This window comes from Tachypleus tridentatus, chromosome 1 (genome assembly GCF_004210375.1).
Source record: "Tachypleus tridentatus isolate NWPU-2018 chromosome 1, ASM421037v1, whole genome shotgun sequence".
Lineage (NCBI taxonomy): Eukaryota > Metazoa > Arthropoda > Merostomata > Xiphosura > Limulidae > Tachypleus > Tachypleus tridentatus.
The window spans coordinates 22,417,432-22,440,616 of record NC_134825.1 but is presented as its reverse complement, the minus strand read 5'-3'; the positions used below and the strand labels follow the sequence as shown (position 1 = coordinate 22,440,616).

The 23,185-nt window shown below is 34.0% G+C and overlaps 1 protein-coding gene across 1 annotated transcript in view; it reads left to right on the top strand.

The window, feature by feature from the left end:
- The first annotated feature begins 789 nt into the window (after positions 1 to 789).
- Positions 790 to 23,185, top strand: part of LOC143244389 (potassium voltage-gated channel protein Shaker-like) — a 254,174-nt gene continuing 231,778 nt past the window's right edge. The window contains exons 1-2 of the mRNA XM_076488966.1: positions 790 to 912; positions 1,038 to 1,191. Of these exons, the coding sequence (XP_076345081.1) occupies positions 1,091 to 1,191 (101 nt within the window). The 5' untranslated portion in view covers positions 790 to 912; positions 1,038 to 1,090. The remainder of the gene's footprint in view (positions 913 to 1,037; positions 1,192 to 23,185) is intronic.

The following is a 23,185-nucleotide window of genomic DNA, read 5'->3' as shown; positions in this document are numbered from 1 at the left end:
TATAGAACTAAAGCCTAATCGGATGATAATATGCCTATCTTAGGCTTAGCTCCATTACATAATTATTTAGCACAATTTATAACCTACCTCTGAACTACGTGATGGCAATTGACATGACACTGAAACATGTATTTCGTCTCGATGAATCATTCCATGAGAAACTTAATATAATTAACTTTGAGGTAGTTATTGGCCTTATTTCAGACGCACTTCCATTTTTTAGAGACGTAGAATACAACGGATTTATTATAAATGCTGAACAATGCTCTAGGTGGCAGGCACTGATATGAAGGTTACATAATAATAACGTAGTCCAAATAAGCACTGTATATCAGCGAAAGTAAATAACGTTTTTTTATCTCAAGTTCACCAGCTTGTCAGTAAGTCCATTCTGCTTTAGTTGTCACAAGAGTTGATTAAGGTAGGGACAATAATTTTTATGCTATAGGCGATAAAAATTATACCTCTTGAAATATATAGCTTTCAACGCAATCAATCAACTTGTATCTGAAAAATGTTGATTTTTCAAGTTTGATTCTTCCATGATTGGAAATCTAATTTATTCCTTGCGATATTTATAGATTTATACAAATACGTAATAAATATAATTTGTTAGCAAGAATTAAATTATTTACTAAATTTTTATCTGCAGTGTGTTTGTGTGTGACAGTCATTTACTTATTTTGTGATTTGCTCGACACAACCAGTAAACAATAACAGTTGTCTCTAAACTCGTTTGTTGGACTTGAAATACGTATATTCAGTTATTCCTTTAATATTTGTAGTTCCGTGATAAACCACTTCGAAGTTTGCTGGTGTCTGCGTTCTGGCACCTAACGCTCTCGCAGACGAGTAGCGATCTTAGAGCAGGAAGGACACGTAAAGTGAGCTCTTGTAATCGGGAAGGAAAGGGTAAAAATCAATTTGATTTTTTTTTTCTCTAAAGTTCACAGTAATTTTCTTCAGCAGTTGCATCATATCTTTATATGCTTAATACATTTAGAAGTTAGGGTATTATCGGACGTGTGTCTTTATAGTGTGCGATAGATTTCAACTTGTGGACACGGGGCGGTTCAACTTACTAAAAGCCATGTTACGTGGCATGGATCGAGGCCGTGGACTTGGAGGGCCATGGTCCAACTTGTTCGAAAAATTTCAGCATAAAAGTCAACAAAGCATAAACAAAAACAGGTGAGTCAGATTTTTGGAATCAAAACAGATATCGCTGTTTTTGAATTTAAATCCACAGTTGTTTTTTCGTGTGTAATAAATAAATAAATAAAACCCTGAAATGTTTTATACAGTGAACAGAATATATTTTGAATTTTAAGGTTTGAAGCAAAACAGCAACACCTACAAAATTAAGTTATATATGTAATATATACCTCAAATATAGAAAGGAATGTCCTAGGATAGTTATATCTAAATATGAACGGTTTAAAGTACGAGTAAATAATTTACTGTTATATAATGTTGATAATAGATAACTTAGAAACAGGGCGAGAAAGTTAGGGTTAGCTTTCGAGAAGTGTTAGGCTCATTTGATTAACCTTGATTCTTACTTAGTTCTTGTTTAAATAGAGTTTAATTTGTAACAGAAAATTGACAGAAGCTCTGATATCTAAGTATTGACAAAAATTTTAAATATATTTTGTAAAAAAATAAACGTAGAAGATTAATGGAAACAGAAGTACAACAATAGTTTCATTTCAAAACGTTTGATGAATATAAAGAGAATTTATATTTGATAATAAAAATATGATAACTTTTTTCCGTAACCAAAAATTCTCAATGGATAATAAAAAGCAAAATAAAACGTTAGTGCTTCATAACGAAGTGCTGAAACATATTATTGATGGGTAACAAAATATAATCACAGTTTTATGGTTTATACGGCGAAAGCTAGCGAAGCTTTGGGATCCAAAATGGCTAATAATGCGTGAAAAATAATTTAAATCGCAGATGCATTTTAAACTTTCTTTTTAAGTTATCTGCTTCAGACTTTAAAGTAGAGGAGCGAGTTAAAATAGAAATTTATCTTTATTTTTAGTCTCCCACAAGTTACTCTACAGAAGGCCTTAAGTTCGAAATCCAAACGCATTATTATTGGATAATAAAACGGAAAAAAATATTTTAAAGTATAACTTAACAAAGGAATACGTTCTCCTAGAGAAACAAAACGAAAAGTTTAAAGTTGAAATAGAAAAATTAAAAAGATTGTAGATAGAATGTTAAAAACACTTGCACTATAAATGATTTTATCTCCAAAAATTAGGCCTATTGAATAATCAAAGATTTTGTTAGATTCCGAGACCACAAGAACACTTTGTTTCAGGATAACAAAGTTTATGTAATATATTGTTGGTAGAGGCAAACACACCTATGAATCAAAACATTTAGTGTGCATTCTTAGAGAAGTTTTGATATATTTCGCCATATACAGTAAAATCTAATAAGTGAAAACATTTTCATGTTATAAATAAATCAGTGTTTTTAAGTCGTTACTATTAAGGTGAAAGAACGTTATTAGGAAATACGCTTCACATTCACAAGCACTGGCCATATCATTGTATTCCAGGAAGTTACTTTTTAATAATACGTATAGTAAGTTGTGCTAAGGATTCTTCCACAGTAGGTGTCTGTGACTTGTTGGCGACAAATTCGACAGTAAACAAACAGCGCCCACTAAACTCGTTTTAAAATAATATATATCTTCGAAATAAGTTAAATGTATATACAAACATTCCTTACACTATGAAGGTCGTAACTGTATCTTAAACACCATACCGTTCTTTTCTTCTTGTAAAAAGTTCACTTAGACCAATTCAGTTGATATTCCTTTCTTTATTTTTATCACAATAGCATTCGTATATAGTTCACTTTTGTTGTCCTTGAGTAACCGCAATTGTATCCTGAACTTCCAATAATCGTCTACTGAGGTGGGTTCAGTTACTTTAAGACATCGTTTGAGGAAACACCTTATTATCGTTATGTCTTTCAAAATTGTTAATCTCATTCTAGCATATCAACTGTTAAGTCTTTCATACCAACGACGGTTAACTTTACGTTTAACTTTCTTGTGACCGAACTTCTCTTTCGCGAGAATTAACTTTTTGTTTTCGCTCATCTTGTCGCCTTTATTTATATGTCTATCACTTAGTCCTTCTAGAAATCCAGAGATGCCAACCATTACGATTTTGGTGTATACATTACGACTATACGCTCATATAGACAAATATTACGACTTGTTGCAACTCCCAAATTATTATATATTATGTAGGCCTATACAATAAAGTGATAAATTGTTCCCTCAGGGCTTGAAAGAGGTGAAACGAAAAATTCTAGTGAGATACAACTAAATTTTGATAATAAATAAAAGGCATAGTCCAAACGGCGACTTGCGACAATCATATTTGTGTTTGAAATAATAAAAAAATATATTTGTATTTCCGACGTCTACCAATAGTTTGAGTGCGGTGCTTCTCCATATTGAGTACGTGGGAGAACCCAAAGCTACGTCATCAGTGCTTGTCAGCCAATCAGCGCTCGCGTAGATGGGTATTTCTCGTTTTCTAAGCGGCACAGAAACACCAATGCGATCGTTCACAAGTTGGAAAAAAAGAGGCCCTTTTGTTTTGTTTCTGGAAAACCTGAAAGGACAAACTGTGAATCAAAAATTTAGGAAAGAGTATAGTGCAAAATATCCGGTCATTGCATCAAAAGTCAGTGACAGTCATGCGTTTTGTACAGTTTGTCACATCGATTTTTCTGTGGCGCATGGCAGGATAAACGATTTTTCCAGACACACAAAATCGGCATCTCACTAACAAAAGGGTGAGGCGAAGATAAAAACGATGCAGATAACGACATTTATGAGCAAGAATTCAGAATATGAAACCATAAATGTAGAAGTGATGTTCACGCAATTCGTCATTGCTCATAATTTATTCCTAGCTGTAGCCGATTATGCGGGACATCTATTCAGAAAAATGTTCCCAGACTTTGATATAGCGAAAAAATATAGCTGTGTTAGAACCAAAACTACAGTCATCGTACAAATGTTGGGTTGTGAAGATAACAAAATAATGTCAAGCATACTTACTAACAGTGTTTACAGTTTAGCCACAGATGGATCCACAAACATGGATGACTCAAAACTGTATCCAGTGGCTGTACGATATCTGTACGGGCTCTGTCTACAATTATTACGCTCAGTCATTTGAAGTAGTTGGCGTCTCTGGAAATCTCCATTGGCTCAACATAAATGGATTGGAAACACAACATTCGATAGCTTTAACATCAATGAATTACAAATATAGAATTAATTAATTAATACTACGTACAATAAGCAGTCTTTTATAGCTGACACACTCACTGGCTTGAATGAAACGCATCGTGAGCAAAGGATATGACAAATACAGTGTTGTTGAAATACCATTATACACTCTACAATTTCTGAAAATCCCTGAGGGACTAGATGCGGAATCTAATGTTTAAACATGTAATAGGCCTAATTCTTTTGTCTTATTACAAATATAATAGCACTTCTGTATTTTATGTCATCGGTTTAAACAAAGATCAACTTACCACTTCAACTAAAAGCTTGTATCATTTCTATGTTATTCTTGATATTAGATCATTTTAAATTATTATTTATGAAATAATTATTTTCATAATTTAGATGAATTGGCGATAGCGCGCACACAGACACATATACAGTGATTCAAAATCGTCTCAGTGGATAATCCACAATCCAGAAATTTTTTGTGGGAAATATATTTTCTTAGTATGTTTGAATAGTTATTTGTCCGAGTAATTTCAATACACTAAATTTTAAAATTAAAATAACATCTACGTTTCAATCAGGAGGGTGATATTACTTCATGATTCATGTTTTTGTTTACCTTATTAGGAAATGAGAAAGCTTCAGTTAGTTTCTTGTCGTTTTTCCATGTGAACATTCTACTTCCCATATGTCATTGTGTATATGTGTGCGTAGATGTTTGACCTCACTGTTTTTAGATATACCACAAAGTAACTAATCATAATAATAACAAGATATAAAATAATATTTCATCATAACAACAGACTATGATATAGATCAAAAAACAGCATTTCAGTTTTTTCTGTGATTACACTCTATAAAATAGTATGTTATTCGATCCAAGAAGCATTAATCCTGTGGGTTTTCCTCATAAAGTGTTATTGGTTTGGTTTTGAATTTCGCACAAAGCTACACGAGGGCTACCTGCGCTAGCAGTCCCTAATGTAGCAGCGTAAGACTAGAGGGAAGGCAGCTAGTTATCACCGCCCACCGTCAACTCTTGGGCCACTCTTTTACCAACGAATAGTTGGATGGACCGTAACATTATATTGTTACAGCTGAAAGGGCGAGCATGTTTGGTGTGACGGGATTCGAACCCGCGACCCTTAGATTATAAGTCGAGTGCCTTAACCACTTGGCCATTCCGGACCGTAAAACGTCGTTCGAAACATTAATCCTCTGGGTTTTCTATCCATAAAGTATCCTACGAAGCATTAGTCTAGTTTAGGTTTATTGTCCATGAAGTATCTTACGAAACATCATTTTAGCTTTTGTTTTTTTTACCATGAAGTATCCTATGATGGATTTAGCTCGTTGGGGATTTTTGTCCATGAATTATATTGCGAGACATTAGTTCAGTTTCTTTGTTGTTGTTTTTCAAATCATCAGTCCGCTCGAGTTGTTGTTCTTTTGTCTATATATTATCCTACGAAGCGTTAGTACGGTGAGGGGTTTTGTGTGGGTGTGTTTTCTTATAGTAAAGCCACATCGGGCTGTCTGCTGTGCCCATCGAGAGGAGTCGAACCTCTGATTTTAGCGTTGCAAATCCAAAGACTTACCGCTGTCGCAGCGGGGGACATTTTAGTGTCATTAGCACTTTTGCTTAAACTTAGTTTAACAATTATTGCATGGTGTACTTCTGTATTATGTTTTATTTATCAGAAAAACAAGTTGTCTTTATTTTTGACAAGGAACATATCTTACCAAACACAGTTAAAATTTGTGATATCTGACTAATTTCTAATTTCATAATGCAGTTTTCGAAGTTTCTTGAGTTTCAGCTTATTGAAAATATATTTGAAAAAAGAAACTCACAATAAACAGTTTCACTTTGAAATATCATGTACTCTTTTTCTACTCGCATTTTTTTAGTAATAGTTGTTATTAAATTTGGCAGAGAAATAACGAATATATTTACATATATATTTCGTTTTTGTTGGCATGGATACAAACGGTTAGTTGGAATGTTTTTAATCAGTCCAAGCAACGACTTGTCCTATTATTCCTTCACAGAACTAACTTTTTGTTTTGTTTATTTGAGGCATTAATACATGCAAAGCTGTGTAACACAATGTTGTCTAGTGTTATAAAGGAAATGTAGTGAAGAAAAGTTGTTGTTTAGCAACAAGACCAGCATTTATGCATTCACGTGATCCGAATTTTAAATCATGCTAAATGCAAAGTCTATTACATTCATATAAACGTATGTTTTTATGTTTATATTCGTTACTCATTACGCGCCATTAAAATTGTACAACTTTTCGCTGAAAGCACAAGAAATTCGTGTTGCATGTTGTTAGTGAAATGCCATACAAACACAAAGACAGAAAATATTGGTTGGTGTTAGAATATGGGTGAAGTACGAAGCACTAGGCTCACACCTATCCACTTTTTACATCTGTAATCGAACATTTGTAAACGCATGGCGTGATCTAGGCCTGATTTACTCTCAAAGTGTATGTATTCTTTGGCTACCAGTCTGTAAAAAGGTAGTATTATTAAACACTGAGCGTAATTTGAACATGAGAGAGACACGTAATGTAGTGAAAGCTGCTTAAATAAGATGGATGAGTTAAAATAAAGACTTTGACTGTCTTTTATGAAAACATTGTTTTGATATTTTCCGTCTGATATAATTTTATCTGAAATTAAAACGAAAAAGAGAAACTGCTTTAAACGCTCCGATTTACAGTACAAAGCATTTCCGCACGTGCATCGCACGTAACTGTGTTGAATGTGTAACGACAGTAATTATTTTAATTAAACAGCTAGTCTCCTTATTAAAAATAAACACTTCAACACTACAGAATTTAATAAAAGTGGTCTATAATATATATTTTTATGTGTTACACTATAACCAGGAAAATTTATCTTTTTTATTTTTCAATTAAACGTTAGTTTAAGCTCTTAGGACAATCATCTGTACTGAATGTGTTAATAGTATTAAAAACCGTAGGTTAAAGGTCAAGGATAAAATAAGGAAAATGGTCACGTTTTGTGAACAAGTTTTCTAAAGTGTCATCTTGTTCATTTTATTCTCTACGGGTCATCAAAAGGTAGATATGACTGTACCTGGCACAGTCACTGTATCTCCGGTGTATATGCCGCTTTTCAGCTATTCAGAGCATCTTAAAGTCGAAAACCGACGAATAGTCAAAACCGAGATTTCTTATTTTCGTTCATCATCATTTTTTCCAATAGGTCTACTACCTGTGTAGCTCTACCAGTAACTATAATTTTATCATCATTTCATAGAGCCAAACAGTTTTCATACATCTTAAATCTATATAAATTTTGCATAAAACAGGTAGCTGGAAAAGGAAGCAAACATGAGAGGCTTGGAAGTGACTATATCAGTTGATCAGATAATGACCACATAACAGATTAAGCTGTCTCAACTTTACACGGAGAATAAAATACCTACATTACTGGCTTCATGACTGGCAAAACAAACAGAGCCACACTTTTCAATCGTAAAATGTTGCCTTTTTATAAAATAGCCATCAAAAGTCGCATTATAAAGTTAACTAAAGGAAAGTTATAATGATGAAAGCTGAAATTATTTTTCAAACACCAAGCTTTCGACAGACAAAGTAGGGGAGCCAGTAATGTAGGAATTTTATTCTCCGTATAAAGTTTAGACACCTTAGTCTGCTATGTGATCTTCAGCTGGATCAAGTGACGTGTCCACTTACATCCGTATCTTGTTTAGTTCATTTTTCAAGTTCAATAGCCAGCCCTACATAGTTTTATATTCAGCGAGAGTTATTTTACTAATACTTGTAAAATTAGTGATAAGTCCTTCATTTAGTACGAAACATTTTTTTTACTCTATCTATTCGTACGTTTTAAACAGAGCATAGATACGAATACACTTGAAGCTAAAAGACCCTTTTCTCTCTCTCTGTCTTTTTTTTTTGTTTTTGTAGTGCGGGATGTAATATCAATGTTTTGCAAAATGTATTAGTTTTGCTATTTTTATGTAGGATTCTTCTTATTTTCATCATTTGAAGTCAGTTCACTGACGTTTGTAATGTTTAAAATTTATAAACGTTCTTAGTTGAATATCTGTAGTTTTCCGGTTAATAAGCGTTTATTACAATTATAGCTTCCAGAGTTGATAGTACATTAGCTGTAGCTACCAAATAGTATTCTGTTACAGTCTACTGGCGTGTTGAATTACAGTCTTTAGGCGAAATTATTGAAAGTTCACATGGCAACAATGTAAAACATATATTGTTGATTCTTACACTCGAGAATCTTCTACAAATTTGGAGAACAGACGGAACTTGCGCGATGCACATTTAATAGTGTACGTTACATGCATTAAACTGAAACGAACGTGTATATTAAAATAATTCTGCTTACTTTTCGAACATTAATTTGAGAGTCTAGTTTAAATATAACATAGTGTAGTTTAAAAAAAAATATTTAACTTACCGTTGAACTAACGCAGATTTCACGAGAAACGTTTAACGACAGTAACAAGTAATAATGTAGGCCTAATCTTATATCGCCCATTGAAAAAAAATATATTAAAGAAAGAGAAATAACAACAATGATAATTGTATTTTCATTGTAAGGCTGTGAGGAAATTTTAATCATTTAAAATTATGTTAAAAAAATACAAACGTAGACTTAAATGCTAACTTGTGTATTTTAAAACTTAATGTTTCTACCTGGATCGTTTCACCTTGCACAACAGATTTAAGCAATAATGAAATTTCACTATAAACCAGAATCTTTGTGATGAGCAAGGAATTTTTATGTTTTTAAATAACAATTTCTCTGACAGATTTGTACAGAAAACAACTGTAAGAAAAGTACTACTGATCTAAGGTATATATTAAAATACTATTCACCACACAGACACTACTATTATGTATTTGAACATTACGTTGTGGAAGTTGTTTGCTAGCAATATTGTGTATTAGAACACTGCGTTGAGGAAGTTATTTACTAACAATATTGTGTATTAGAATACTGCGTTGTGTTCGTTGTTTGCTGACAATATTGTGTATTAGAACACTGCGTTGTGGAAGTTGTTTACTGACAATATTGTGTATGAGAACACTGTGTTGTGGAAGTTATTTAATAACAATATTATATATTAGAACACTGCGTTGTGGAAGTTGTTTATTTACAGTAGTATATATTGGAACACTACGTTGTGGAAGTTGTCAACTATGAATATTATGTATTAGAACACTGCGTTGTGGAAGTTGTTTACTTACAATGTTATATATGAGAACACTGAGTTGTGAAAGTTGTTTACTTACAATATTATATATTGGAACACTACGTTGTGGAAGTTGTGAACTATGAATATTATATATTAGAACACTGCGTTGTGAAAGCTGTTTAATAACAGTATTATATATTAGAACTCTTCGTTGTGGAAGTTTTTTGCTAACAATATTTTGTTTTAGAACACTACGTTGTGGAAGTTGTTTACCAACAATATTATATATTAGAACACTGCGTTGTAAAAGCTGTGTACTAACAGTATTATATATTATAACACTACGTAGTGGAAGTTGTCAACTATCAATATTATGTATTTGACCATTGCGTTGTGGAAGTTGTTTACAAACAGTATTTCATATTAGAACTCTGCGTTGTGGAAGTTGTTTACAAACAGTATTTCATATTAGAACTCTGCGTTGTGGAAGTTGTTTACTAACAGTATTTCATATTAGAACTCTGCGTTGTGGAAGTTGTTTACTAACAGTATTTCATATTAGAACTTTGCGTTGTGGAAGTTTTTTGCTAACAATATTATGTATTAGAACACTGAGTTGTGGAAGTTGTTTACTGAGACTATCAGATTACCATACGCTAGTAGATGTTTATTAAATGTGTTAGTTGCAAGTGGGAGTCACGTATTAACAATATTAAACATGATAACATTCCGCTAAAAACGTTTTCAGTAACAGTACCAGAGAGAACATCCCACAGTTTGCATAAAATTGACGTCAGTGTATTCATGCGCGAGACAGACGCAGCTCTCATCGATAAAAAACAATTATTACCTTTACTTAGGATTACATTAAACCGAGACTGGCATCGTGGACGTTTACCCTATTTAAATTTTTTCGCGTCGTGCTGAAAAGATTGGGTGTGAAGACAGTGATAAAATCACGCTTGTAAAATATTTTGTAGGACGTACTTTCTGTCAGCATAATGACGAACTGATCAATTTTTTATCCTAATGCAGTGTTCTACTTTCATATTTCTTTATAAATAAATACACATGCACACATATATATGTATTACCCAAGTATGCATCTGGGTTTGTATGTTATTACCTTATTGGAAGCCTGCTGATGTACAAAAAGTTACACCTTTCATCCATTAAATCATTAAGATGAAATATAACATTAAGAATTGTTTGTATATACAGGAATATGTATGCAATAAATATATACATGCACTAGTAGACTGTGTTAAAAATAATATTAATAGTGTCAAATTCACACCGAAAGTTTATCGTAATATATTGTTACAAGCTTTAGTGCTATACGCCAAAATGTAATGTTATGGATATATTATTACAAGCTTTAGTGTTATACATAATAATGTAATGTTATGGATAATGTTACAAGCTTTAGGATACATATTATTACCAGCTTTAGTGCTATATACATAATGTAATGTCAATGTTATTTAGTGTTATAAACCATAGTGTAATGTTATGGATTATTATTAAGTGTTATACATAATTAATGTTATTGATGTATACATGTTATACATAATGTAATGTTATGGATGTATTGTTACCAGCTTTAGTGCTATATACCATAATGTAATATCATGGATGTATTATTACAAGCTTTAGTGTTATAAACCATAGTGTAATGTTATGGATGTATTGTTATCAGCTTTAGTGTTATACATAATAATGTAATGTTATGGATGTATTGTTACAAGCTTTAGTGTTATACATAATAATGTAATGTTATGGATGTATTGTTACCAGCTTTAGTGTTATATACCATAATGTAATATCATGGATGTATTATTACAAGCTTTAGTGTTATATACCATAATGTAATGTTATGGATGTATTGTTACCAGCTTTAGTGTTATATACCATAATGTAATATCATGGATGTATTATTACAAGCTTTAGTGTTATAAACCATAGTGTAATGTTATGGATGTATTGTTACCAGCTTTAGTGTTATATACCATAATGTAATATCATGGATGTATTGTTACAAGCTTTAGTGTTATAAACCATAGTGTAATGTTATGGATGTATTGTTACCAGCTTTAGTGTTATATACCATAATGTAATATCATGGATGTATTGTTACAAGCTTTGGTGTAATAAACCATAGTGTAATGTTATGGATGTATTGTTACCAGCTTTAGTGTTATATACCATAATGTAATGTCATGGATGTATTGTTACAAGCTTTGGTGTTATAAACCATAGTGTAATGTTATGGATGTATTGTTACAAGCTGTAGTGTTACATACCATAATGTAATGTCATGGATGTATTGTTATCGGTTTAGTGTTACACCCCGTAATATAACGTCATGGATGTATTGTTATCGGTTTAGTGTTACACCCCGTAATGTAATGTCATGGATGTATTGTTACCGGTTTAGTGTTACACACCGTAATGTGACGTCATGGATGTATTGTTACAGGTTTAGTGTTACACACGATAATGTAACATCATGGATGTATTGTAACCAGCTTTAGTGTTACACACCGTAATGTCATAAGTGACTGTACGTCTGAACTGAAACGTTATTAACAGTTGTTTTTGTAACAATTCAATTAACATGTATGTAATATATAGAGACTACGAACAGAATTAGAATATCCATCAACTTTTAAGCCTACAGCATATCCTTCTGTAGATGAATAATTTGAATATTTATCAGTTCGATAGGATTTTTTCTTGTCAGATGTGACTCTTATCTGAAGTACAGGCCACTCACATACCTAAGGGTTGTAGTCGCACCATTTCTACCAATGACATAGTTTCACACAAAAAAATCCGAATATTAATTTAGACGTCCGCAACATAACAACAACTGTTGTTGTTCTCCTGAGAAGAATAGACAACTATTCGAAACGCTCGAGTTTTGGGTCCCATTTTGAAAATATTGCTAACTACGTAACCTGGATTTATATTATAAGGTAAGTCATTTGTTCGGGTAACGATTCAGAATTAGGTGTCGTAGTTTATATCTTGTTTGCTGAAATATTTTGTATAACTGTTAAATAATTTTATCATGAAAATATATATAGCTGCATAATCACCACGAGAAGAGCTCATATTTAGAGCATTTTTTTATCCTGGTATATCAGTATATCAGTAGTGGGTGGTGGACAGTGTTGACTAAGTGGCTTTACTCTAGTCTATCATTTCAAAATTAGGGAAAACTAGTACAGATAGCTATGGTGTAGCTTTGTGCGAAATTCGTAAAAACAAAGAAGCTAGAAACAAGAACGAATTGAATAGGTTATATATAGATAACGTTCGAGTTTTGATATAAGAGGAGGCGAAGCCTTGTAGCTCGCCAACAACGACTCACCTTATTAATATGTAATAAAATGGCTTAATACAAATGAGGTTTACATACTTAACTATAAGTAGCTTATTTTCGTGGAATTAAAGTTATGAATTGTGAACTTTGGTCTACACGATATTTCGTCGTTATTGTGTAGTTCGTGGTCTATACTATCACCTCTATAGATGGCTAATAAATTACTTACAAATTAATTAGAGAAACACAATTCGGGCACCTGTCTTCTGCTGTTGAACAGTTGTGATAATTACTGTTTTTTGTGTGTCTGAACCGAAATTTGAGCTGGGTCTGTCGTTTGGAAAACAAAATATATGTTATATAATTCACTAAGTGTGTTGCCATTTGAAATTGACTGTTGTACAGAAGATAAAGATGGGTCGGTAGGCCAGTTTGAAAACCATGCCACCTATTAGATTCTAATCACTTCATCCCTATAGTAAACACCTGTGACATTTCATATTCAGTTGATATTTATTCATACATGCACTACTGAAGGTCTTTTGTGCCAGCGTAGGAAACTAATTGAATCTTCTGTGTTAAGAAGCTCAGCTCTTTAACGTGCAAACTACTGATAGAAGTTAAAGTATTCATACTTAAAATATAGTTAACCAGGGGATCAGAGGTAAATTTACGGACTTACATTGTTAAAATCCGCAATTTTAGTACTCGGTTCGTTTTGAGCTTGGCGATTTTGTATCCCAATAAGTTGAGGAACTTACTGACTTTAACAAAGATTTTAAACTGATTTGATTAATGAAAAAAATTTTCGATAAAAGTATCGATAATTTATCAAAAAAAAATTGTAGATGTATTTTAGTACAGAGTGCTAATCTAAAATTCAATTGTTCTGATTGTTTTAAAGATGCCATTCAAAATTCGCAATTAGTTAAAGTGTAATGTAGCTGACCCGCGATTTATGATCTGTCAACTTTACATCTAATTTATACGAATCTTGGAAATAGGAAATCTCGTATTATATTAGCGTATCCAGTGCCGACGAGGTCTTTCGCCTATTACCAAAGTCTACCCAGCTGGCTGGGATACGGCAGACATAATAGTTGTTTAGACGACATTCACAAATGAAAACTGTCATTGTTTGAATTAGATTAAGAACGTGAATTTGAATAACATCATTTTCGTTCAAGTCCTTTACAGATAAGGGTTTTAAGAAAAGAATTAATAGTATAACGTTATTTATGATACACGATTATTGAAGACTAAGAAATGGATGTGAATTAGTGACGTAGATTGGTTTAATGAAAAGGTAGTAACCACAAAATGTATCGGTAATGATAACACATACAGCTTAAGTACACTATGTATAAATATATGACGTTGACGTGTTATACGAAACATAACGTAATTAAAACACCTTTATGGAATGGTAATGCAGTTGGGTGACGCTTGAGTATCTGTAATATGTGACTGTTTAGCTATGAAGACATCCAAGAACTAACTTTAGCATATATGCGTGTGTTTTCTTATAGCAAAGCCACATCTGGCTATCTGCTGTGTTCACCTAGGACAGTGGTTCCCAACCTTTTTTATGCCCCGCACCCCTCACAGTAATTATTTATTTAAGAATAAAGTTGAAGGTGGCCGAAACAAAGCTACACTAGAAAGGTTTATTTGTTTTTTGCAGTTGAGCACAAAGCTACACAATGGGCTACCAGTGCTCTGACCATAACGGGTATCGAAACCCTGTTTTAAGTCCGTAGACATACCGCTGTATCACTGGAGGGAGGTATTGGAAAGAATTTAACCACGAACAATAAGCCAGTTGATTTCTTTGTTTGCCAACTTCCAACGTCGTAAAATTAAAAGTTTCGTAGTTCGTTTAAAATAGCATGTTGGATATAGAGTTTTAGCTACCATCACGACCCAGCTTTGCTGTATTAATATTGAGCGAAGTGCCGCTTGGATAATGAACTGTGTGACAGCCAAACAATATATCTTAGTTATTGTTTTTACATACTTCTGACTTGAAAAACTAATTGAGAGATATATGGAATAATAACTAAAACAAAAAGCAGTCACAACTAGGAATGGTTTCTATCAAAATATATTTTCCGTGTTGGCGCCATGACTTTACCAGTTTCCGGTATTGTCACTGTTATCTCGTTGGTTAGATTGCATTCTCTCGGTGATTTCTGTTATGAGGGTAATTATCTATAATCGCTGAACTGTGATATACATTTCATGAATCTCAAGTTCAAATACGTATAACAGTAAAAGTAGGACTGATTTTATTCTGTATTATTACTAAAATAAATTGTGGGTTTTATTGTGTTTAAAGAGCTACGGGTATTTGTACCTTTGGATACCAAAAATTTGGCATATAACAAATGTCATTTTCCAGAGACATTATTGACATATAGATTCAGGAGAGGCTTTCATAAGAACAGTGCAGAAGATAATTGTCGACAATATAAACGTTGAAAACCACATCGTGGACAATTTCATTGCAGTTACGACATAACTGATAAGAGCACATATTTGACAGCCATAGCTTTGACTGTTGGTTAATTTTTAAACTTGTGATGGAAAAGTTTGTACCGGAAATGAAAATTGGATCTCAGTTCCTCCTCCGTAAAGTTTTGTAGTTTAATAGTGTTTGATATAGTCTTAGGGAAAAAATTAATCCCATTAGAATATTAGTTTCGTAACTTTTAGAATGATGGGTAGTTGTTAGATTCAACCACATTTTCTCCACTTTAATTACAAAAGAAAAATTATCGGATGATTTCATCGCTTGATATAGGAACTACGAATAGCTGTGAAAGTGGTTAGGATACGTAATTCATACAGAATACTTACAACTTCATGTAGCTTCACTACAAAAAAACATTTTGTTTATCTATAAATCTATGCTGTTAAATTCAGAAGACGATTGGTCCCCTAGTGGCACAACTGCATGTCTACAGACTCACACCGATAAAAACCGGGGTTTGATACCCGTGGTTGGCAGAGCACAGACAGCCCTCTGTGTAGTTTTGTGCTTAATTCAAACAAACAAGAGACGATTATGTAAGACATGTTTAATTTTTGGACGCTTCAAAACCGATGCTGTATACACTGGCTGATAAATACACTTCAGAGATCAGCGACTAAATAGGCCTAAATACAGCGACTATGAACTTTGTTTATCACCTGGTGGAAGAATGGTAAAACAACATCTTAATGCAGCTGAAATCTTCCGTGTAACGTTGGTTTTTCTTATTAACATACTGCACGCATTCAAACACGTCGGTCTAAGAAAATAACTTCTAGTTTTTTAAACGTCTAACGACTTAAGTCATAAAATCTTTTGCTTAGATGCTTTAAATATGGATTTATTCTTGTTGTGCTGTAGTTTTACAATACTTCCACGTGCTCGTTTATATAACAGAGTAAGACTTTTTTTTTAATGCAGCACAATTCATATTGATGTAATTGTTAAACATAGAAACAAAAACTAAATTTTGAAGAAAATTTTTTGTGTTTTGTTTCTAAAACACAATACTTCAGCGAATAAGAAATTCTCAAACTAATAACAAAACAAAGTGAAATAAACTTGACATATTAATTTATTTCATGTCCTCAACATTTTTTGAAGACTGGCCAAATATAAGTTTTTATTTTTTTTAGATTTCTATAAAAAATATTTGTTTGTGTGAATTTAAGCACAAAGCTACACAATAGACTAATGGACTATCTGTACTGTGCCCACCAGGGTTACTGAAACCTTGCATTGTAATTTCTTAGATATAACCCTGTGCATAAAAAGGAAATCGAACAAAACATAAATATAAAATTATACACTTCTACTTTTCGTCATATTATTATTATTACTTCATAATCTTTGATTACTACGGAGGAGGTTTACAAGGTTTCGGCCCATTAGTTCTCTAGTTTGCTAATTTAAAAATAAATAAATATTTCAACCAATTAATAAAAAGTTAAGTCACGCGCTAAATATAATCGTTTTTCGCCATCGAACGTGGTTACAACATCGTCTTCGAATCCAAAAGTTCGATTGTGAATAAATTTAATAAATTGCTCAGTGGAGTTCGAGCTCAAATCATTGTTTTACTACTTTTGACGTCACAAACCACCTGAGGTGCTGATCGGTGTTCTCACGTGGTAGGCATCAACAAATGAACCTGTCACACACGCGGGAGAAATTTTTGGTATTGCTTATTTGTCTTCCGTAACGCAGAAAAGCAAAACAAAAAACGACATGGAATTCTTCACTGAGTGTTATTTCGCGTTAGATTTATTGCGTTTAATAAGTGGAGTAAACAGTGTGTGTTATTTGTAAACATTTCCTTAAATCATATCCATAATGTTTATAGGATTTTGTGGCGACTTGGAAATAATGTCACTGTTTTTTCTCTTCGTTTGTTTTTTTATGAAATTGACATAACTCGCTCAAGAATCACCTGCAAATATTTGTTGACCTCATTAAAGTATCAAGGTTTAGAAAGGTCAATGAAAGACACTGAAACATTATATGCATCATACAACTACAAGTATTTGGCTACCATAATCTAATTAGGAACGTTGTATTTGCATGTGAATCGTAAGATTATTTGCAGGGTTGCTTGAGAGTGCAGCCCTAAGTGGGTGGTAAACTGTGGGTAGTGGGTCAGAGCACGCTCTGACAAAGGAACAGTAAGGCGCTCCTTCTCTCCGCTAGCCCATGGGAGGTCCTTGGGCAAGACCGAGTACCCATTTAGCCCCCCGTGTCAGGGTTACGATGAAGTCATGGAAGGCAGGTGGTGGATGAGTGCGAGGCAACTGACAAAGTGTCATTAATGGCGTAACACTCAATCTGGCCAGGCAGATGACTCCAATCTAAGGAACAATGGCTGGGCAGAACGGTCCTGTATGGGCACTGCTCCTATAGCAAGTAATTGTAACCTACTATAGGTACCATTTTGCAAAGAAAAACCTATGGCAAGCCAAACTAAAAAATATGTCAGATAACAGAGTGAATGGGGTTTCCAGAACTTCGGGAAACTCCTTGCTCGGTAGGGGAAGTCATGTGCGACAGGTGACACCAGACTGTCATAAAGCGACTGTCAGCAACAGAAAAAAACTATAAGATAAGACCAGAGATTTCTGATACTCAGTTTGGATTTATAGCCGATAAAGGCACTAGAAAGATCACTGGAAGTACAAAAGGATTTATATCTATGTTTTATCGATTATTCTAAAGCCTTTGACAAAGTGAGACATGGTGACCTATTTGACATGTTGTCAGACCTGAACCTCGATGCTAAAGATCTAAGAATCCTTAGAAACCTTTACTGGCAGCAAATGGCAGCTATCAAAATTGAAAATGAATTGAGTGAATATAGACCAGTTGAAAGAGGGGTGAGGCAGGGATGTGTATTTTCACCAGATCTTTTTTAACTTATACAGCGAAATAATCCTATGAAACATCAATGAACATCAGGGAGTCAAAGTAGGCGGATGCAATATCAACAACTTGCGCTACGCTGATGACACAGTCCTCATTGCGGACTCCGAACGAAATCTACACAACAACAGTAGACGATAGTGAAGAAAAAGGCTTGCAGTTAAACGCAAAGAAAACAGAGTGCATGGTTATCTCAAAACAATCAATTACACCCACATGTAGCATAACCGGCAAGGACGTGAGAATAAAACAAGTCGAAAGCTTCAAATATCTTGGATATACTATAACATCAAATGCAAAGAGTGACACAGAAATAAAGAAAAGAATTGAAATGTCCAAGGATACTTTCTATAAAATGAAGTCCATATTCACAAAAAAGGAACATAACAAATGTCACTAAAATTAACACCTTGAAATCATATGTATGGTCTGTTCTCTTATATGGCTGTGAGAGCTGGACACTGAACAAAGATACAGAGAAGAGATTAGAAGCTGCTGAAATGTGGTTCCTTAGAAGGATGCTAAAAATATCATGGACTGAAAGAAAAACAAATGTGGAAGTCATGGAACTGGCAGGATACAAAAGGTCCCTCATGAAAACTATAAGAAAGAGACAAATGGAATTTCTAGGACACATCTGTAGGAAGAATGGAATAGAGAAACAGATGCTATGTGGAAAAATAGAAGGGAGGAAAAGCAGAGGGTGTCAAAGAACTAAATATATCGACAGCCTCAATAACCATGTTACCAAGAACTCAATGAGCAACATCGAGTTGATAAGGAGGATTGACAACAGAGAAGTCTGGCATGTCATGGTCGTCGATGTCTGCCGCAGATTTGACACATGAAGAAGAAGAAGATAAAAATCAGCAAGTGGTTCATACAATCAGTAGGAGCCGATGTGTTGTACCGCAAACAACCACTGAGAGCCAGTATGTTATAAGAAATAAGAACGAGCTCGTGCAGGATTGGTTTGAAATTAGCCTAATTAGTTTCAGTGTTTTAAAGAATCCAGTCGGCTTACCTTAATCTAACTGTATTCAGTTTATGTGCTAAATAGTAGGAAGATCACTAGATGTGCTAATGAAACATTGGTTCAGTCGCTCAACCAATAGCATTTGCTTCGGCACCTGATGTAATTGTCGTAACCAAGCCCGGCATTATGAGCTTTGGTATTAGGCAACAGACCTCTTCGTCATCGGATGTAACAGCTTTAAGGCGGTTGATGTATTGTTATACTTTCGTCTTTACTTTTACTTGTAAGTTCTTAGAATTAATAATTTCTAAGTCCGTGCCTTCTTCACTCAGTCCGTACTTTCTTCTAAAATTTTGATGGGTAAAATTGCGAAACACCAGATTCATGCTTTTCAATTTCAGAGATAGAATGTACCTAGCTAAGAAGCCGATCTCTTTAGTGGTAAACATAAGGGGCCCGGCATGGCGTGCCCGGCCAAGCGTGTTAAGGTGTTTGACTCGTAATCTGAGGGTCGCACGTTCGAATCCCTGTGGCACCAAACATGCTCGCCCTTTCAGCCGTGGGGGCGTTATAATGTGACGGTAACTCCCACTATTCGTTGGTAAAAGAGTAGCCCAAGAGTTGGCGGTGGGTGGTGATGACTAGCTGCCTTCCCTCTAGTCTTACACTGCTAAATTAGAGACGGCCAGCGCAGATAGCCCTCGAGTAGCTTTGCGCGAAATTCAAAACAAACAAACAAGTAAACATAAGACGCCAGCCTTCATGGAGTTTTGAGCGTTGAACTCGGAGGTTAATATTAATAGGAATCCGTCATGTGGAACGGCGAATCTTATTAGTTGTGGCATCATAGGATAGTGATCACATGGTTTAACGGTAGTAGTTAAAGTAACTGTGAGTGTTTTGAGAGAAAGGCACACTCTATTGTGGATAGTACTGTACTGCTTGCACTGACGAAATTTGATGATGTAAGATTTTTATATTTTTCAGCTTGAATGTATTTGTGTCATATTGGACACACCGTACAATAATGATCTGAAACAAATAACGTCATGATTCTATTTTCGCCGTCCTCAGAGCTGCTTTGCAAGAAAAGTGACAATCTATTCCAACAGATGTGTACCAACAGTCATTGGTAAGTGTTACATACAGATTACAGGCTGTGATTAACAGTAAAAATATGTTATTGAAATGAGATCACAGTTGTGAAAAATGGCACCATTCTGAAGGTGTACTTGCTGTTCCGTACTTTCTCGTGTCTCGTGTGCGATATGTTGTCACATTATTTCTTTTAAAATAATGGTAGGGGACAATTATGACAGAAGGATATACTTCCTATTTAGTTTAAAAAAATGTTCTTTTCAGGGCGATCTTGTGGTTTTGCCAGGCAAGCAGGAAGCAGAAAAATTACTAGATGCCTAACAGTCTTTGTGAGGCTTAAATTCAAATCAGTATAATAAGGATCTAGTAACTTAGAGATAAACTATTAATGCAGGGTTGTGTATTGTCTTCTATCTGTTATCCATTCTTCACTTTCAGTGTACCATATATATAAAGAAACTTACTTTATTGTAGCAAGAATAGGTTGCCAAATAAAGACATGAGTCTTGTCCCCACCTCTCTGTCTCTCTGTAATCAAGATAATCTGAATCTTTTATATTTTCCAGAAAGACATTGAACGTATTTTGGTAACAGGAATATACTTAACCCCTGACCTATTCTCGTATATTAAAGAAACCAATCTCTGGAGTACCCTTTACTGAAATTAGGGCAAGCTGAAGAGAGAGAAAAAAAATTTTGTTTTGTTACATTAATATAATGCTGTTCAGTTTCCAATATAAATTTCGGCATGCTATATACAAACAAGACCACGGAGCAATTTTCCGTCTCACGAGAGAAAAGGATTGAGAACCACACCATAATTCACCAGAGTTAAACTTCATTTCTTTGAAGGTTCACTGGAAGTTCGTAGCAGTAATTTTCATTTAGTTCAGCCTGATTAAATTCATTCTATAGCTTCTGCGATATTCCGGTTATTGATCAATAAAACAGAATCTTAATTTGCAATTATCTGTCTACTAAGAAAAGGCCTTTCTTTGGAAAAGTAAATTATTTAGTGCTAAAGGCCCTTCAGGTAACGTAAGGAACATTTTGATATCATGTAAACATGCCAGTATAGTTTATATTTTGTTATACATGCTAATTTTATAAAATCAGTTTCAAACAAAATTGAATGCGTAAGCGACAAATTTATGGTTTGTGCAATATTCGTATACGTAAAGTCTCGTAAATATCTTTACGTATTTTTAACAAAACATATTTTTCTCAGGTTGAAAAGGAAAGAAGAAGAGGTTTCTATCTTTATTTAAGTTACAGCTATTGTAATAATAAAGCACTTTAGTAAATTATAAGATATTTGTTTTGGAAGGTGGAAGAAGGGTAATATCCAGAATTTTGCAAACAAAAAAGTTAGGTGTTTTGAGACAGGAAGTCAAGAATAATGAAGAAAACACGCTGACAGTAAAAAAAAATAAATGCATAACTTACTTTCATACTTCACATTCATTCAAAGTTATCATGTAGTTTGAATGGGCTATCCGAGTAATGTTCACTACAGGGATCGAACACAAAATGTTATAGTTATAAGCCCTCGAGTTTACTGCTGTCGATTTATTAGGAACAAGATAAAAAATAAGCTATCTTGTATCAAATATTTCTTATAAACATATAATATTTTACTAAAACAGGAGTATTGATTATGACGCAATAATTTAATAGTTACATTATTATATTCCGTGTTGCGTAAAGTAGATATAGTTATTTAATTTCGAACTTAGTTATTTGTTTTACTTTATCTTTGTTGAAATAACAATTTTTGTTCAAAAGTAAAGAAAGAATGAAGAAAAGAATCCTATAAGTAATGGAGTCTTTAAAGACACTGTTGTCGTTCCAAAGCATTATCAGACTCTTTCTAAGGCAACGAAATATTTGTGAATATAACAGTACTGTCCGTTCTATATCCATATAACGACTTCATAGGATGTGGATAAAACTTCGCCAGATTCTGTGTGGAGGCTCGTTGGATTCGTGGAGATATATATACAAATTTTCAGTTTTGCATTTTGCGGGTTTTGTGCGCATTTTTTTTTTACCACTAACCCACCTCCTGTTGATGGATTTTCACCAAATTTGGCGTGAAGGTTTGTTGGGTCCATGGGGAGACACTTGGAAATTTGGATGGAAATTGCAGCTGGCTTAGAGTAGAGAACGTGCCGAAGTTTGTATGCAGTAACGCCTCTGATGGAGGTATCTTTAACAGATAATATATTACAATATAGTTTTATATATCTTTATGAAGTCACGTCATGCGTACAGTTGCAATACGTGCATTTTTAAGTTTCGTGGTAACGCCCAATGGATTATCTGCTTTTGTTTCGTACATGCCATTCTAACTTGGAGATTTGCCTGTATCATTTCATCTCTACATTGAACATGTGACAGGATGATTTTGTGATGAGAGTTGAAAAGGATAATGTATAGCTTATAATACCCTCTTTGGACAAAATGGTGATTTGTAGCAGTAATGTAAATATGGAGTTTGGGTAGGTTATATTGAAACAATGTTTGAGTCAACCACCTGTTAGAGTTCATGTTGCCACGTCCAGTCATGTTCTGTCTTACAACTGTGCATATTAACAATAGCTTAGAAATTCTTGGTGACGAGAAACCCACTTGAAATAAAAATGTATCTCAGACCGGCTGATATGGGTATTATTACTTTCATTGATAAGTAGAGAACAACGTTTCGACCTTCCTAGGTCATCTTCAGGTTAAGAAAGAGAGAGTTTGAATGTGCCTGTTGACGGACACATGTCTTGGGGACGAGAGTATAAACGGGTACAGGATTGTAGGGGGCGATTCAGGTGGATGTT